General features: G+C 43.8%; 1 protein-coding gene across 2 annotated transcripts in view; it reads right to left on the reverse strand.

Moving 5' to 3' along the window:
• The window catches only part of NOL9 (nucleolar protein 9), a 261084-nt gene that overhangs the window by 176885 nt on the left and 64362 nt on the right, over nucleotides 1-19837 (reverse strand). For both annotated transcript variants that reach the window (XM_085609003.1, XM_085609002.1), the window contains exons 6-8: nucleotides 9340-9437; nucleotides 6228-6389; nucleotides 5127-5424 (exon numbers count right to left, since the gene is read on the reverse strand). In XM_085609003.1, the coding sequence (XP_085465129.1) occupies nucleotides 5127-5424; nucleotides 6228-6389; nucleotides 9340-9437 (558 nt within the window). The remainder of the gene's footprint in view (nucleotides 1-5126; nucleotides 5425-6227; nucleotides 6390-9339; nucleotides 9438-19837) is intronic.

Below are 19837 nucleotides of genomic sequence, written 5' to 3' on the forward strand. Positions count from 1 at the left end.
CCATGTCGACAAACCCACGCCGCCCAAACCTGCACCGCACCCTCCACGAAGCAAACTAGAGTAAATTCACTGAGGAACAACTCAACTGCACACTCAACCGCGACGCCCTCACCACCTCGACCGACGCCAACCTTGCAGCCAAAGGACTTCACAGATGGATCTCCAACTGCGCAGACAAGCTTGCACCCCTACGTAACCCCGACAGACAGCGCCCCAGGAAAGCCACCTTGTTCACCGCTAACGGCCAAGAATCCAGACGCACCTGCAGACGTCTCGAGAAGAACTGGAGAAACAGCAAAACGTCAGAAGATCGCACCACCTACAAAAACACCATGTCAGAATACCACCAGCGCATCAGATCCACCAAAAGGACCTTCATTCAAAACAAGATCCTCGTCAACGCCTGCAACTCCAAGCAACTCTTCAGCATCATCCAGGAATTCACAAAGCCCCCAAGGTAAGCCATGGACACAACCCCTTCTCGGGACCTCTGCAACAAGCTTGGATCCTACTTCCATCGAAAAATCAAGGGACTCTACGACAACTTCAATGACCAGACACCCAACTCCGAAACCACTTCCTTCTCCAGCAACGCCATCCAGCCCACCATCTCCTCCCGGACCCCAGTCACCACCCCAACCATGAAAGGCATCCACTCAGGAGCCCCCACGGACCCCTACCACCCACACTTTTTCCACAGAGCCGCCACCGCCATCACCCTTGAACTATGATGCACCATCAATGCCACCTTCAAGACCAGCATCTTCTCCGACGACTGGAAACTCACAGAAGTCAGACCCCTGCTCAAGAAGCCCTCAGTAGACCCCACCGACCTCAAGAACTACAGACCCATCTCCCTCCTCCCCTTCGCGGCCAAAGTCACCGAGAAGACGTCAATGCACAACTAACCAAAGTCAGTCATCGAAGAAAACTCCATCCTCAACCCCTCCCAATCCGGATTACGCAGCAACCACAGCACTGAGACCGCTCTACTCCCCTCCACAGACGACATCTGCACCCTCCGTGACCAAGGACACACCGCACACCTGATCCTACTAGACCTCTCTGCAGCATTCAACATGGTCTCCCACCGCACACTCACTGCCAGACTCCACGATGCTGGCATACAAGGAACCGCCCTCGACTGGATAAGCTGGTTACTCACCGGCAGAACACAAAGAATCAGACTGCCACCTTTTCTCTCCGAACCCACAGAAATCAACTGCGGAGTCCCCAAGGATCATCACTCAGCCCCACGCTCTTCAACATGCACATGGCCCCCCCCCCCTCCCTATCGGCAGACAACATGGACTCAGCATAGTATCCTACGCCGACGAGACCCAGCTCATCCTCTCCATTGCCAAGGACCCAATCACCACCAGACTCAACTTCCAGGAAGGAAGTCACATCCTGGATGAGCAGAAACTACCTGAAGGTCAACTCGGAGAAGAGAGAAGTCCTGGTCCTCAGACCCTCCCCCTCGGCATGGGACAACACGTGGTGGCCCACCGCCCTCGGCAGCCCCACGAACCACGCCCGAAACCTCGGCATCGTACTAGACTCCTCCCTCTCCATGACCCAACAGGTCAACACTGTCGCCTCCAGCTGCTTCAACAAATCCTCCAAAAGACCTTCAAGTGGAAGACCCACCCCCCACACCCCAATCAAGGAAGGCCGTCACCCACGCACTCATAACCATAACCAGCAGACTGGACTACGGAAAAGCCCTCTATGCCGGACTTGTCCTCGGCATTCCTCGAAACGAACACACCAAACACCTACAGAACCTCCACTGGCTCGCTATTGGGAAGAGGCACTTTCAAGATACTCACCCACACCTACAAATCCCTCCATAACACCGGCCCCCAATACCTTAACAAGAGAATCTCCTTCCACGTACCCAAGAGAATCCGCTGACCTCGCAGAAACCCAGCGCATCTGCAGAGCCACAACAGATGGAAGAACCTTCTCCTACATAGCAGCCAAGACCTGTAACGAGCTCCTCGTCGACATCAGACACGCCCCCTCCCTCAGGAAGAAGCTCAAGACCTGGCTCTTCGACTGAACGGAGCAGCTTACCCACCCCCTCCCCCCAACGCCTTGTGACCCTCACGGGCGAGGAGCGCGCTTACAATAACCCCGATTGATTGATTGAAAGGGAAAGGAGGAAGTAAAAAGTAGAAAAAACGTCACTGAGGGAGTGTTGGAAACCGGGCAACCGGGTTAGCAGTCACCAGGTTCCCAGCACAATGGTAGCTTGGCTCGAGCGGTCGGGGTCAGGCACCGTGTTAAGCGTACGTAACACCCTCACAATAACCATGCGTTCATCCGTTCCAAAAACGACACTACACCGTAAAAATTATGAAAGAAAGTAGTTTGTCTTTATCTTATTTTCTATTGGTTGCAGGTTTCAAAACATACATACAATACCATAAGACTTTTCCTGAAAATAGTAGGTCAAATAAATAATACCACAGTGGGGATTCAATAAATAGGATCAGGTCATAGATAAGCAAGGAATAAATAGGGGGGGCAATAAATACAGAGGGCAAATAAATACTGTCAGACAATAAATACAATGCAGGAATAAATACAGTCAGACAATAAATAAAGCACCTTCAATAAATAATATAAGCAATCAATAACAATTGCAAATCAGATCACATTTATGAGGTAGTTTGGTTTTACTATGCCCAAGTACAGCTTGTGGTCACTGGGGTGGCCTGGGGATGTCCCAACTAGATTGGTCAAGGCTGGGGCCTAAGCGGAGGTAAAATGAGGGTAACCTTAGGTTCTGGCTCTCCCAACTACACAGTCCCTCACACAGGTCCCTGCACCAGTCTCAGTTCACCCCCTAGCACTCCCAGGCTGGTCCTAACACCCCTCTAGCCCCTAGAATGGTCTTTTAGGGCTCCACAGGGCCTCAGATGCCCTTTCTACCACTTACTGCCCTTTTCACGATGATCGGCTCCGCTGGCGCCGGGTCGACGCCGTGAGACGGTTCCGGTTCGATGTCGCGTCGATCTGTTCCACTTGACGCCGTGTCGGTGCCGTATGGCGGTTCCGGTTCGATGTCGCTGGGCGGCCTCGGTTCGATGTCACGTCGATCTGCTTTACCTGACGCCGGGTCGGTGCCGTGAGGCGGCTCCGGATCGATGTCGCTGGGCGGCCTTGGCTCGATGTCGTGTTCCGGCGTCACAGGGTCACGGTCTCCCCGCTTCCGGGTGTCTCCGGAGTGCGACCTCCACTCCCGACCTCCGTCGGCTCCACCTCGGGTTCCGGCGACTCCGGAGTGCGATCTCCACTCCCGACCTCCTGCGCGCTTCACCTCGACCTTAGGCGACCCCGGAGTGCGACCTCCACTCCCGACCTCCTGCGCGCTTCACCTCGGTTTCCGGCGACTCCGGAGGGCGGACTTCACTCCCCCGTCGACGCCTCACCTCGACCTCAGGTGACTTCCTACTCGACCTCCGGTGACTCTCCACGACCTCAGTCGGCGCCCTCTCTCGACCTCTGGCGGCTCCGGGTACGACGTCTGCTTTCTGTCAGCGCCGCTTCTCCACCTCGGGCTCCAGGTCTCCAGGCTTCTCGACGTCAGGACTCCAGGAGGACACTGCTGTACAGGTCAGGAACTTGCTGTTCTTTTTCTTTAAGGCCTGTTCCAACTTTTTAGGTCCTTAAGATGGTTTTTCTGATCTTGATCCCACACAGGGCTCCAGGCTGGGCTTGGTCAGTAGGGACTAGCATCAAGGGTGGGTTTCTGGACCCCACTCCAAGCACTGGTTTCCACCCCTGCTGCCTCACTCCTTCCTCCTCCTGAATCGCTCCTCTCTCCTCTCCAGTCAGTTGCCAACTGCCACTCTGAGATGGCCTCCCAACATTCTAAACTGCCTCCCTCTGTCCCAGGGTTCTAGAATGTTGCAGAAGGTTCTAGAAACCTCTAGTGTGTTCTGGTGATGTCACAGGTGACAATGGGTGGCCACCATTTTGTGTCTCAGGCCCTCAGACAGAAGTTCCAGGGGTAGGGAAAATGGCTCCCGGACCCTGCATCAACACTAAAAAGTCTGGTGGTTCCCAAAAAGGAAAAATTATAACAGGGTTTGAGGCAAAAGTGGGACAAAATAAATAATGATGAGGAGGGACCACCCAAAGGGCTGACAGGTCTAACAGGGAGGAAGCAGGAACCTGCAAGAATCGGATAAAGGGAGTGTCAAGTAGTGGTCTAAAGAGACAAGAGGTGGATTCAAGACTACATAAGCTTGGTACTCAGTGCGTCATGTTTTAATAGCACTGGCTTCAAGCTTCTGAACAGAGCTATGGGCTCTGGCATAGATTCTTCTACAAATTAAGTGCCTCCCTAAAATCACCTCAAAGTGCTCAGGGAGACTAGGGAGGGGGGACAAAGATTCTAAGAAGGATGGTACGGAGGGATTAAAAGTGAGGAGAGAAGCCTGTGGCATGCGTAAAGACACGCATTTCAACAAATGCAAAAGTACATTTTGGGTAGTCTACTGTAATCAGTTAGCTGGTGAGTCAATAAGGAGAAAGAGAAGCTGAAGCGTAACAGTAACGTCAGGTAGAAGTAATCTGACTTAAAGAAATGGGGCCTGGTAGCATCAGAAATAAAAGGTAGACAGTTTTCTTCCATAATTAAGAACTAATTAAAACTAAAAAATGTAATTAAAAAAAAAAAAAAAACCTACCCTGCTTCCTTGGTCTGGCCTGCACATTTACATCACTTCACTCATTCTGATTCACTGTAACATTGAGTGGATCACTACATTTGAACTTTAAGTACTTAGACAATTTTATGAGTTCTTTGAACCAACCAGATTTTAAGCAAACACTGTGCAGGTAAGGTCTTTTGTTTCATTATTTTCCATTATCATACACGCTTATTTCAGTTAAATCCAAGCTAATCTTGCCTTTCCCAGCTAGCTGAAATAAACACAGTAATGTCACAAAAGACTTGGATAAAAACACACAAAAAAGTATGTTAAGCCACAATGGTGCTGTAATTTTCCAAATATACTAATTTATTTAACAGGGAGAGTTCATTCTAGGAAGTAGGATTAGAATAAATATTTTCATAAATGACAAATTGACAATGATCTGTAATGACTTACATGTTATGGGAGTCCCCTGCACCAGAAAACTCTGAAGAAACACTTAGCAGTTCATGTTCTGTCGATATCTGGAAATGACAATTGCCACCACTTTCTTCCATCGGCTCTTCATCCTCTGAACTGATCCCTATGTTTTTATGTTTTACTTGTGGTTTTCCTTTTGTATGTAGTCCACAGGCTTCGTGAATATACTGTGGTGTAAGATGTGGCATGTCATCACAGTCCTTCACAGAGATTTGGACAATGTGACTTGGAGACACCAGTCTTATTATATCAATCAAAAGCATTAGACCAAATCCTGTGGTAAAATAAGCAAACAGTAGTCTAAATAGAACATAGTACACCCTGAACAAAGCGGACAAAGCAAGGAGTAGGAAGAGGTCAGCGATTCAAGTACAATAGTGTACACAGAAGGGTAAATACAACAAGTCCGAGATTGTGCATAGCAAAAACCATATTGTAACCAAAGAATTATAGCATGCATAGTAGAAAATGGCCAGTTATCAACATCTAAGAACGCACCACAAGCCCTTCATGAATCAAAGTATCTATATTAAACAGGAAACAAAACTAAGCGAAATATGAGCGGTTACCTGCAAGAGCTCTATCTACATAGAGGAGTAGACCAGGACCTCACACATTAAGAAAGCAGATGAGCAGTATTTACCAAATCACAGCAGAAATCTGACACCAAGCCACGTTTGCAACACAAGTACACGAGTTTACATATCAACAAACAGATAGTAACTCAAGAATAAGGGCATACAAGGGGCCTAGCAGGCAACCGACAGTAACCAAAACATGAACGTGTACATATTTAGAAGTACTGTCAGTGTATAGCAAAAAACTGATAAATAATTAAGTAGGAATGGCTGCACAGCAGGAATCTAATACGGATACGAGTGAATATAAAGAACTTAACATTTTTATGAGTCAAAGATTATACCAGGAATACATTACAAGTGCCAATTTAATAGAGCACATAGTGGCAAACTGACAGTTACAGGTAAAGTTGGCAATATCTGATATACAAAAGCATTAACTTAAGAACAGATAAAATCTTTGAAGACCTTATGAACAAAAGAAAATTTCAACACTTACCTTTCACCCAACCCAACGTATTGATGATAAGAGGTGCCTCTCTCTTATAGGAGTTACTGACATATTTCACTGCATCTATATATCTTTCTAAATCATTTTCACATGAAGCCTCCCCATAATAGACCATTCTTCGTGGCTCCCTCTGGTGCGTGAATGGAGGACCTAAAAAAAAATAAAAAAATTTTTAAGTAAGAAACAAAACAAAGAAAAAATAAAAATGACAAGCCACTCAATTAGGTGGTGAAAGCAAATGAAGAAATCCAAGTAGTCGAGGGTCTTGTTAAGCACTGCGTTAATGAGATTGTCACCATGACCAGTTGAGTGGTGGTGAACAGTGGGATCCTACATGAACAAACAGCACTAACACGAGGATTAGCATACCTGTAGAGATAAAAGGTCAAATATATCATGGACTAGTTTTTTGAGCATACCCAGAGGTAAGATGAGGCTGAAGCACCTAAGTGTTGCAATCTCAGACCAGACCGGCATCCAAGAAAATAATGCAAATGAGGACTTTTTAAAGAGGCACACATATGCTTGATTTTCTATTTTTTACCTTATATAGTAGATGACAGTTTAAGTACTTGGTTAGAGAATTTAATCTGTAATTAGCCAGGCGTAACATCTCATCAGAATCACCTACTCAAGCATTGGGTTATTTATATTTTAGCTTCCTAGGTCTGAATATGGACACCATAGAGATCCTCAGCTAGAGAGTATAGCTTTTATGTTCTTAAATTACTAGTTGTTGTTTTGCTGTGACAGCAAACAAGTTCATTTAATGTATTTTGGGCTTATCTTATTTGTTAAAACTCAGTTAGCATTTAAATACCGCATGCGATCAACATTAATCACGTCTACATTTGTGAATCCAGCCTATGTGATGAAGTACTATAGAACAGTTACCTACTAGCTCGAAGAGAGCAAAACACCTTTAACCAGTCTTTTTTTGGCAACACTACTCCGAAATTGTGGAACATACATTTTTAAATTGACTCCTTTAAGAAATCTGGAACTGCAAAACTGAGGAGTACTGCTGTTGACTAAGGGATAGCTGAAGATGTGCCTAGTACGTTAGGACCAATGGGTTACCATATTGTGCCATCTAATCTCCCCCCCCCCCCATTTTATTTACTTGCAGATTTTTTCTTTATTGAATTACACAAAAGTGCACCGAGTGGTAAGGTGCATTTAAAAAAATATATATATCTTATAATATAAATGATTCAGGTGGATTTTAAAAAAGGTAAACCACACTCATCTTTCCAACCGATCCATTGTGTTAAGCAAGAACACGTATTGGATTCTGGCTTTGGCATAATGCCTTGACAAATCAAAATATATTACTAGCAATCTCAAACCAATACCCCTTCCTCATATCGCATGCACTCCACTCAAGAGAGGGGCAGTCTCCAGACATATTTCAGTACCAGCTCCAAATTCTGTTCAAGCTTAGCAACAGTAGCTTGCTCTCACGCACTTTTAAGAGTATTGCGGAGACCATTAAGTCCTCACGGTCCTAGAAAAATGAGCAGAGGCATCTGCAATTGTGTTCCAATCTCTCTAAATTACAGGGAAGGAGTAAACTGCATCTGTCTCTACAGCCTGCCACTTCACTGTCAATGCAGTGAGGAAAGATACAGGAAAGTAACGAGCTGCAGAGACAGATACATCCTTTTTGAATGGGATACATTATGTTACAGTGGTTTTATACAGTACAATGCCCATTGGACCTTTAGTGTGCTTTTGAGTTTAAGGGTCTGGTGGGGAGTTGGCCAAAAAATTACTAGTGAAGATTAGGTCTTGTGACTCTCCGCCTCAACCCATATTTTAGTGTTCAGATCCCTAGCTTAAACTGTGTTGTCGGACTCAGAGAGTGACTGCTCCTATTAGCCGGAAGTACATTTCTTGCTTCTACTATTTGAGGCTTTGTCGGTGTAGTGTGGAATTTGCTCACATGCTTGTGCTAACTATCCCCTTATCTGGCATTTTAAGGGTATGGGCTACCAGCACAAAGGGTGTGGGCTAGACCATGTCACTTACCACCAACCCATGCAAGCATGCAGAGATGCCATTTATTGATATATTGCCACTGGAGTCAGGTGTGTATGTTGGTATATTAAAATTTTTTGATGGTAGTCTTTCTGGTGATGCGTATTTATCACTAGGTTATTTCATAAGTGTGATAATGACCTTAAAGGTGCATTGGAGCCAATAGAAACTTTAAGGTGAAGCTATCATCAAATTTTAACATGAAATAAAAAATTGCATACATCTTAAAAGGAGTGTGAACCTAAAGTGGTGTTATAATAGTTAACAGCAATGTATTTTTAGAATATTTAGAACTATAAACATTTTTCAAAATTCACCTGCTGGAACAGGTATGATTGTTTTGCAATTACACTTGTAGAGCCCCCCCCCCCAAGAACGCTGGGATTGGAACTTTAATGTGGTGTAGAAAACCAACATAAGAAATTTTTAACAAGGAACGAACAATACCAAAGGAACTGTTATGATAATATTCCGTACTGTGGTGCGACTTCAAAAAGAAATTCCTATAACTTACATTTGTACTTGGTACTCCACTGAGCTGGCATGAAGTTAATCTAAAGTAAATAGAAGGCTACAACAATCACTCAAAGCATCAAATACCAAGGAACTTCATGATGGGCGCCTATCTTGATTTGGGGTAAATTTTTACCCAAAAACTATGAAACACAATTGGATGATTGAGCTGAGCCTCAACATGTAAGTAACCAACTGAATTATAGAATGCAAGAAAAAAAATAATAAGTAAAAACTTCAGGATATGGCAGAGCCCATCCCACATGTTAAGAGCGGTTTAATGTGTTAAAGTTCCCGTCAGTTTGATTATAATGAGCTGAAGGTTAATGCTTAAGAGAATTGTAAAGCAATCCCTTTCAACGCTTAATTATTCACTGCCTAACATCCGCATAAAGATTTATTTTTTGGGGGTAAAGGGTGAAGTCTGCATGTATTGACAATACACTGTTGGAGCTCATAGAAGAAAATAATTTGCATGCAAGCTTGAAGCAATATAATCTGCATACCCGGTGCATTCATTTTAAGATGGTGTCCTAGGTATACGTACCAAGGAGGGGCTCTGTTATGTCGAGAAGTGATACACACCCGGGAGGTGTGAACTCTGTCTGACCAACATCGCACTCCAAATATTCAACACATGGTATCCTTAAAAAAAAAATTAAAAAAAATTGAAGAAAGTTGGCGTCTTGAATTTCACCTTTGGTCAGGTTTAAAGACCTGAAACTCAAATGTTCAACAGTAACACTATATCATGTTGAAGTATTCTAAAGACATTACAATTCACTTTATTCTACGTGCACACTAGACTAGAGTGAGACTGCATATACATTTCTACTTTTAATCCCACTCCACCCTCCAGTGCCTTGCACAGTCAACCCAAATACCAATAAGTGGCCTGAATTAAGCTTGCAACTGCTTCCCTTATATAGGAATAGGTAGATTATACCACAACTGCGTAGAAAGTCCCTTAAATGGACAGTAATGGTGGAAGGGTGGTCTCTGCTGAAGCCAAAACCTTTAGGTGAATTAACGCCACTGAGTCAAGTCACTTTTACTTTAATCATATTTATGTAGGGAAATATTACCTACATTGTGCTTCCAGTACGTGCATGCGAGAAATTGGTTATTGGTTGAGGTGGGATGAAACCCTTTTTAAGCAACCACAATCTGTGTCAGGGTGAATCACAAAAGTCACTAAATTAACCTTTGCTGAACCCTCTGGAAACTTGGCTAAAAAAAACACAGTCAGGCTTCATTTGAGTATAAGTGCTAAGTATTTATGCAGTACACCAACATTAATAAAGTGAAAACACCACACAAGAAAAATCCCCGAAAACAACAAAAATCCAATCAGTCCACAAGATATGCAATTTCAAAGTCTTTTGAAAAACATAGTGCCAACTACTAACTGAGATAATGTTACAGCTACAATGGCTTGGGAAAATGAACAATAAGCTATCAAATTCATAGGCATGAAAACAAAACAAAAAATTCAAAAAAACAACTAAACAGAAAATCTTAGAGTACCCAACATAGAAAACAAGGGTTAATACAAAAACATTTTTTACTAAAAACAGCAGATATAAAAAAAGAAAAATTACAAAACAATTAAAAGAAAAAGGTGCTCACATAGTTACACAATGAACATCACTAAAAACATGGTTTGCAGTGTAAAGAAAACAATGACAGAGGGAGTCAAAACTTAGGAAAAAAATAAGTCCAACAAATATGCTAAAGACTGGCGTCAACGGCGTTTCGACCCATGTTTACAAGGTCATCATCAGGATAGGAGATTTTTTTTTATAGAGCAACCAATTGAATTAATTTGTCTAAGCGGAGTCAAATGTACTCAGAAAAATGCAAAAGGACCTCATAGAAACAGAATTGGAAGTCCGGCCAAAAAAACTAATCATAAATCAGCACATATCACAATTTTAGTGCCAATGTATGGTCCAGTCCAGCTTTCAAAACAGAGCCACTCACAGATAAAAGCACGTAGCACCCGAACACGGCCGGATTAATCAGACCAGCCTACATATCACTCCCGTCAACTACTAACTGAGGGTATCTGGTCGCACAGACAGAAATAAAGTCACAAGTTCAAGCAGACTGCAATGGGGCTAAGGCAGCACACAGGAACAGTTTGTCCCGCTGAGGATTGTATCTTATGTCTTTGGTGCGCGGTCTGCGCAGCATTGCTTGGCGAGACCTTACGTTGTCTGGATTCAGTTCCGATAATGGGGTGCAGGGAGGCTTTGCGCCACTCAGTCAGTTCTGATGAAGCGGTTAGCAGTGTGGAGAGGCTTTGCGTCACTCGGCGTCAGCTCAGAATAAGCTTTCAGCTGTGCAGCGAGGCTTTGCAGGACTGTGTGTCTCTCAGTGTCTGTTCCAATGAATCCTACAGCTGTTTTACAGGACTTCGCACGGGTTTGGGGGGCACCTTCAGTTAGGCTAGGAGGAGTTCTGTCTGATGCCATTCAAGGGCCCAGGATCTGGGGAAGCACCTCTAAGGATGAGGAACTCACTCCAACATAAGCCAGCAGGGCTCATGCAAGTCAATTTGAAAGTTCAGTGCAGCAGGTCAGCGGGGCAGTTGCAGGGAGACCTCTGGAGCTTGTTGTGTCCTTGTAGCTCAGAACAGGACACGGGTAGCCTGGGATGAAGGGAGCAGGTCCGGTCTTCTTTCTCAGAGAGTAAGGCAGGCTTCAAGCAGCAGGGCAGTCCTTCTGTTGTGTCAACAGGTTCAGAAGTGTCTGGAAGAGTGGTTCTCAGGGTCCAATATTTTATATAGGTTATAGGAGAAACCTCTAGATTTTTCCCCCACTGCCTTCCACACCTGGTTCTTGAACTTCCTTCCTTCCCATGCCCAGGCCCCACGATATCTGAAGTGACAAAAGTCTTGGGCAAAATCCTTTAGGAGAGCAGGAGGCAGCCCTTTTGAAGTGCAAGTGTGGTAGGTGACAGCTCTCCCCCACCCATACTGTCAGGATGGCCCATCCTGCCAACGCCCAGTCACACTTTGTGACACTGTGGAAGGAATACACAAAGGCCAACTGCCAACTACATGCAACACAGGCACCAAACGGTTAGAACAAGAAAATACCAACTTTCTAAGTGTAATTTTCAGAATTGACTTAAAATCTGACTTTACAGTTTAAGCGGTTTTTAAATTACAATTCATTTGAGTGCAAATATGACATTCCCACGAGGTCCGTAGCAAAATATATCATTTAATAATGTAATAATGTAACCCAATGCTATTCTATGGGAGAGGTAGGCATTACAGTAGTGAATAATGAATGTAGGAGTTTTCCACTATCAAGACATTTAAAACTTAAGTAAATGGCAAGTCCAACTTTTTAAATGCAAGCATCCTGCCCTACGGTCAGTTTAGAGCCTACCATGGGGTGGCTTATGTTTTAAAAAGGGAGCTTTGGGCCTGGCAAAAGGTTTATTTTCAAAACAAGTGGTAGAACGCACACCTTCTTGTACTCTAATTTTACTGACTCTTCGGGGCAATTATGGTGTGCAGACTAGTTTCGGGCTCTGCCCCAAATGGCACAGATCTATAATATACAGAATATGTGGCACATCCTCATATGCCAACTAGAAGTCGCATAGCCTTTTGATCAAGAATCTACTTTACAGTAATCCAATTAAGTTTAGTTTTAGGGAAACCGAGTAGAATATGCATGTTTCCCTTCTAACATTTCAGTTACCCCTGATGAAGGGCCGTAGAGCCTAAATTGCACTGGGTGAAAGAGTTTGAAGCTGCCCAGGACGAACTTTGAATTCCTACGTGCCACAGATAAGGCCTGGATGGACAAGTCTATGGCATTTGAAAATGTGTGGAATTATCTCGTCTTTGAAGTGAATGGATATAGTATTGAAGAAGGTTGTAATAAAAAAAATATGGAATACACATGGGGTATTGGATGAAAAATGGATTATTGTAAAGAAGATTCTTGTTCAAAAGGCTGTGCGACTTAGTGTGCCTGAGCACCACATATTCTGAAAAGGTTTATTATGCCAGGACCAACTGGCAGTTCAAAACTGCGCATGCTGCAATGGCAGGCCCGAGACATGTTTTAAAGGGCTGCAGGCATACTAGTGGTATTTAACTTACAGGCCCTGGGTACATGTAGTATCACTTTACTAGGGCCTTATAAGTAAATTAAATATGCCATACAGGTGTGGGCCAATTTTACAATGTTTTAAGGAGAGAGCACAAGCACTTTAGGAATGTTGAACAGTAGTAAAGTGCACAGACTCTTAAAAGCCAACACAAACTGGATCAGGAAACAGGAGAGAAGGCAAAACGTTTGGGGGTGACCCTGCAGAGAGGGCCAAGTTCAATATGTATAAACAAAAAGAAGTCTGTGAAAAAGGCTTCACACAATTGCCACTCTTCCCTAACAGCAAGGGGCACCAACTGTCTCAGTCCAGTTCATGTTTTTCTGACACTCAAGATTGGAGCACTGATACGGTCCTTATGGAGATGTTTGTATGGGTGTTGAAGGAAGGGAAAAAAAAGTGATGTAATCACAATTAAAGTACTTTCAAGTGTGAGGTAGTTATTCAAACTTAATTGGACACTGGCAAAAGGGGGCAACCAGGATCAAATAAATTAACATGGACTTCACGAATGACTGGAGAGTTTACGTGAACGAACAAAGACATTTTTTTAAACTCCAGTGAAGAGAATTTCTACCCAGGACTAGTGAGGAAGCACAGTTGAGACAGTTCTTTGAGAAAAATGAACAACTTATGTAACAATATTTCTGGTTGATATTACATCTACCTGCAGTTCCCTCACATCCTGAATCTTACAGCACTAGACCGGACACGGAAACATGAGTTAGCTCTACTGCAAGATATACAATTGTGACACTGGAGAGACACATGCTTCGGCAATCGGTATTAGAACAATGATTCCTGAAAGTAGTAAATGTGTTGTACTACTAAACAGAAAACAGTGGCAGGGTCAGTGGCTGTCGGTGACCCTCAACAGTGGAGGGGTGCAGACTGAGAGCCAAACATCTAAGACAATAAAGAACAAAGCAGTTGTGAAAGCAATAAATGTGTGTGTGTAAGTTAAGCTTACCACAAATCGCTTACTATGAGTCTCTGCTGGCGTTCAGTGCTATCGCCATCTCGGTGTGCTTTTGAGAATCGTATGTGACAAACAGCAGACTGAATGCGGGCAACATGTTGTAATGGTATGGCATGTGATAAAGTAACTGAAAATCCTCCGTGTATACGAAAATGGGTGAAAACGTCAAAAATGCATGAATAGTGTTGAAGTTAAAGCAGTGAAAGAAAATGTGTGTTGAAGCGAAATACATCAAGCGTATATGATAGTAAGAACATGGGCAAGAAAAGAAAACAATGTGCGCACACTTTAAAAATAAAAGTAAAAACAGCAAAAGTGCTGAGCATGCAAATCCTTCAAAAAATTGTTCCACAAAGGCCGATGGAAACAGTAATTTGACAGAAGTAAAACTGATAAGAGAAGCCTGCAAGGAACAACACAGGAACAAGCACTGGTAAATGCAGGAAACCGTATGCTACAGCCAACAGAAATGGAGAAAAACAAAGCGACAAGAACAGGAACCAATTAAAAGCAGGGAAAGAAAGTGGGCTGGTTGGAAGACCCTTTTAATATTTATATTAACTAAAATAGATTTCACAAGCACAGCGCAAGCGCTGTGCAGGTGAAACCTCAAATGGACAGTGCCAATGAAAAAGAAAGAAAAACAGAAGACAAAAATAAAATAAAAGAGCTAGGAAGGAAAGAAGAACAAGCATTGAAAATGCAACAGGTCTCGCTTTTGATTAAGTTAAAGCCATTTACTTTGCTAATGGTATTCTACAGCAAAGCAAATGGCTTTAACTTAATGAAAGGCGAGACCTATTGCATTTTTAATGCTAGTTTAGGTAGGCACGGAGAGATTACGAGATTTGCCCAGAATCACAGCATATGGACGCGACCCCGAGGCTCGAACCTTGGTTTCCCAGCTCCAAAGTCGGCAATCTAGTGGTCAGACCACATCCTCTCACCTATTAACTCAACCACCACCTAATCTATAAACGGTGAATAATTTGTACATTTGTAAAAGAATAAGTTATGGAGCCCAACTTGTTCCCAGAAGCCCGCCGAATACCAGGGCTGTATTTCACCACTTGCCTCCGTTTTCCACCAGCATTCTCTCCCTGGCCCTTTATCTCACTCTTGAAGGCTACTTTTCATCCAGTCTCTCCCTTTTTGGCTGTTTTTCTGCCTCTCTTTCTCCTTTACCCATTTGCTGCCTTTCGTACTCTTTTTCCGGGTCCGAGTCTGATGATTAAAAATAACCTGAGGCCCGAAATAAATAGTGCCAGTGGGCTCAAATAATCACTTTCTGGAACCCTACAACCTCCTGACAAACAAACCCTAAAATCTTGTGCCATAGGAGGCTTACTGGCTTCTGACCAAGGATTCACCCCACCTCTTGAACTATCCTACCACTCACTGACCTAGAATTAATGTACCATCTTGTGACATAGCATGTGGAGCCCCGCAGCTTTACCAAAAATCCCATAACCACTACCTGACGTAGAACTTCATCACTGCCTTTACCTACACTTCAATCCCCACCTCCTCCCCACAGACGAAATCAAGCCCTTCCACCAGACCTAGAGCTCCCAATCCCCACATAACCTTTTTTGGAGTTCATTGTTGGTGAAGAGCATCTTTCTGAGGGACCAGGGTAGGTGCAAAACACCATACAAGAGGGTTTAGTGTGGGTACAAAGCACCTTACCAGAGAAGTTAGTGTTTAGGTGCTAAGCCTATATCAGAGGGTTTAGTGTGGGTGCAAAGCACCATACCAGAGGGTTTAGCACCTTTAGGTGCCATGCGCCATACTAGAGAGTTTAGTGTGGGTGCAAAGCGCCATACAGATGGTTTATCGAGGGTGCAAAGCACCAAAGCAGAGGTTTTAGTGTTTGGGTGCTATGCGCCATATCAGAATGTTCAGTGTAGGTGCAAAGCATCATACCGGCGGTTTAGGTGCAAAGTACCATACAAGAGGATTTATTGTGAGGGCGGTGCATCGCTCGAAGTTGTAGGGTGGGTGCAGGGTGGTCAGCTTGTAGAGGGACCACTGCGGATATACTGCAGCACTTTGGAGGGTGAACATTGGGTCCAAGGTATACCATTTGAGATTTCAGTGTAGTGGGTGCACGGCATTCTTCGAAGGTCGCCCACTTGAACCTAGTCGAGACAGCTACTTAACAAACAGATCGGTACAGCGAGTGCATTAACTCACTAGGCTGTCCTTTCAAAATTCCTACTTGGAATCTGCATATTGCGCGTATTTCACCGCAGCAGGCGCGTTAACTGGCAGAGTTTTCTTAATCGCTATGCAGAGTTTGTTATGCCCACATGTCTTGGGGTTTAGCCAGTGGCTCGCGCATTCCCACATCTCGGTTGGTGACAATGTGCCCTGGGGATGAGGGGACCCCAAAGGCTCACTCGCTGTGTACCCCCTGCCAGATGAGGCGGGTGCACCAGAGACTTATCAAGGCGGTGAGAGCCGAAGCTCAGAAGCCTGTGTGGGGCGATCATGACCTCACACCAGTTGTTAAATGGGTCATGTGCAGTGACGTGATTTGACATTTCCCATAACCAAAAGATGATGGAAAGAGGAGGTGGGGGAGGGGCCGGTGCCTGTGATTCAGCCTGCGCAGAGTCCAGTCTTTGGGAGAAACACATGTTTTCGTCTTGAAATAATTAAAATCGTAGCCAGAGAGACAGGAGGAACCAAAACAAGCACGGTCCGCTTTCACTTTCGTCCATAGTGAAAGCTTTCTTGTCTTTATGGGGCCATGTGTTTGAAACACATGGCCCCATAAAGATAAGAAAGCTTTCACGACGCACGGAAGGCAGACGAGCCCGTCCAAATGGGTCGGCTCAGAAAGCCGACCAAATACGTCACCAACAGCTCTTTTCCAATGGCTGGCAACCATTTCGGACAAACGGTGATGCCAGCCAATGGAAAAGAGGGACGGAGCTTAATGCCCTTTACCGAAAAGACCGCAAAACATTGAATCTCGCCAGCGAGACTGCGCATGTGCGCAGCCTACGCTAGCCGAGACCTAAAAATGAGAAATCACAAAAAGAGGTGATAAACAAATGGAGAAAAAAAATGTGAGAAAAGAAGGACAGGAATAAAAACAAAAATAGAGGAAGCCTGAGAAATAAAATAAAAGCCTGAGAAATAAAATAAAAGAAAGGAAGCAATTGAGAAATAAAGATTAAATAAAAGACTATTTGAAAGGAGGGTAAGTTGCAGGGCCCTGCACTGTCCGCTTCGTATCTCACAGAACACACACGTTTAAAGTGCTGCCTTCACAGGTAGGCAGCTGTCAATTAGCGAGCCTTCAGGCAATTATGTGCAAGCTACTCCGAAGCAACCTCCCGGCAACTTGCAATTGACCTGTTGGAGACCGCTGGTTCAGACAGTACAGCCTTACCTCCTCCTGGGCAATTAGGGGAAATTGTCACAGGCGTAAATTCGATTACAAATATTTGAATAGATGGAGATGTACATGCAATGATATTCTGTGTTCCGGATCCCTTAATATGGTAAGAAGGTTGAGACAAGTTATTTTAAGTTTCAAATGTGTAGTTTTTCCTATATTGTTCAGAAGATCTATTGTTTCTACTGCATTGGAGATGCCCCAGAATTTGAGGTACAAAGACCTTTGAGGTACAGATATAAAGATCTCTGTACCTCAAAGGAAATGTTATTTTACAAAACTGACATTTCAATTTTTCTATAGGGTTTTTTGTAGAAAGACAACTATTTTGCCCAAAAAAACCCAAAACAAAACACTTTTGCTACATTCCAGTTGATTTGTTCACGGACCCTAATTTGGATTACCAAATTCATACGAGAAGCAAAAAAAAGCATTAGTCTGCAAAGGAGTTAAACTGCCAGTTAGCAAAGGCGGATTGCTTTTCATGAGCGGTAGTAGGGTCACTGGGCAAATTATTCATGTCAGACTGGATATTCGCTTTGACCTCAACATGTTACTACTCGAGGGATTCTCCCTCATTTGCGACAGACCTCTTCCCCAACCCCCTTTACTTTAACCAACCAGACATGCATAGTTAGGGAAATTGGGCGATTGTACTGTGCATGTCAGTAGACAGCATTCAGGTTCAAAATTTCCAGTTTTTAAACCTGTACATGCATTTTGATGCTACAGATGCCCGACTTAATTTGGAAATAAATTAAGTGTTTTCGGTTTCAAAATTTTCCAATAGAACACCAAACAAACGCTCACCACCAAAGATTTTCAAAATACTTCATTATTTTAACATGGTCAAAACAAAATGAACAAAAGGCAAATTGAGATTTGATTAGAAAATTCACATCAATATGAAATCTCTCAAGCCTGTTAATCTTTGTCCATACCAATTTTATGTGAATTGTTAAAAACCCAGAGAATGTGATCAAGTAGAAGATGAAGGATCCATCGATACATCTATGTGGGGTTCTAAATTAAAATCTTTCTACTCTCATACTAGAGGAGGCCTTGGGAGTCAGCTGTGCCACTGACAATTTGTCGTAGTATCTGGGCCATTTTTATTAAATACAAAAGTTCTTAGAATAAGAAATTCCTCCTTGTGGTAGCCTTCCTTTCATATACAATGTATAACAATCTGTCATGGCCATGGGTTGCGGCTCTAGGGGCACCACTACCATCACTGGTTTTGCCGCAGCTGGTAGTAGCTTTGATAGTCGGCGCTGCGTCCCCATGTGCAGATGTACAGTGACATGTGGCAAAATGCATTGCGCCTCTTTCATGGTGCGATACTGGTGGCGTTGTAATCACTAACATTGCCAGTCATCCAGTCAAATGAGCGCATTGATTATGCAGCTTTATTACTGTGATTGTATCCCCCCAACAAGTGCCAAGGTTTTGAGAATTCCTAAACATGTTATGCCCCCCGAATTACAGTCTCTCCTACTATTGCTTGCCCGTTTGTCACAGGTATCGTCATCTGGCCCCCGCCTCCAGAACGTCACCAAACATGGCGGCTCTTCTATAAAGAGGAGCCACACCCCTGATTGAATACTAGTTATTCACTTCCTGCTTCGTGGGCTTGGACGGGGCTGGAGTCTGGCGGTGTCTACAGCTTCGGAGGTTACGATTCGGAGGTCGCCCAACACCATGACCGATTGCAGTATGAATAACTTGATGCAAACCCGATCCAGGTGGGGGATTAGAAACGCTCAGCTGTTACCGGGTGTCGTGTGCATGGAGCGTGGCTATCACAAGTGTGACATTGTCACAGCTCGCGACTGCCTCGCTCTGATCAGTGTTGCATTCTTCAAACGTTATGGAAGGTTGGGAGGTGGGATGTTTTACGGTTGGATTCATTCTACTGATTGTGGATAGATTAGATGGCTTTCTCCTGAATAAACCTTCTTGAAGCATTCATACTTTTCCTGCTACTTCATTATTCATGCGGATACACTTCCTTACACTGGCGACGAGGATGGGCGTTAATTTCAATTCGCTTCTCTTGAAAATCTAACGTTTGTAGAACAACGTTTGGACAATTTTGGGAACATTTCATGGACCAAGATGCAAACCTATAAAAAAATGACTTTGTATATTTTAAAAAGGAAGTATTGATAAAGGAAACTATGCATGTATAAAGGTGCGTGGCTGGTCCCGGTCCATATTAGGAATATTGTAACATAGTACAGTGAAGGCGGTCCTAACTAGTGGTCCTTTGTGTTCCTTGCCTCACAGCTATAACTGGGAGCTAAGTGTCATAAAAGAAGAAAGAGAATAAAGCTATGGTAGGTTTAGTAGAATAGCTCAATTCTTGTACGATAGAACCTGTAAATGTCTATGGTAAACCGGATCCATCATTGATAAACCCTCACATGTTTAGTCTTCTAGCTTCTCGATCTCACTTCACTATAAAGCTTTTAAGACAACCTGCAGGTGAATAGGTTATTCATGGTTTAGTGATTTTTAAGA

Source organism: Triturus cristatus, chromosome 1_2, assembly GCF_964204655.1.
Source record: "Triturus cristatus chromosome 1_2, aTriCri1.1, whole genome shotgun sequence".
Classification (NCBI taxonomy): domain Eukaryota; kingdom Metazoa; phylum Chordata; class Amphibia; order Caudata; family Salamandridae; genus Triturus; species Triturus cristatus.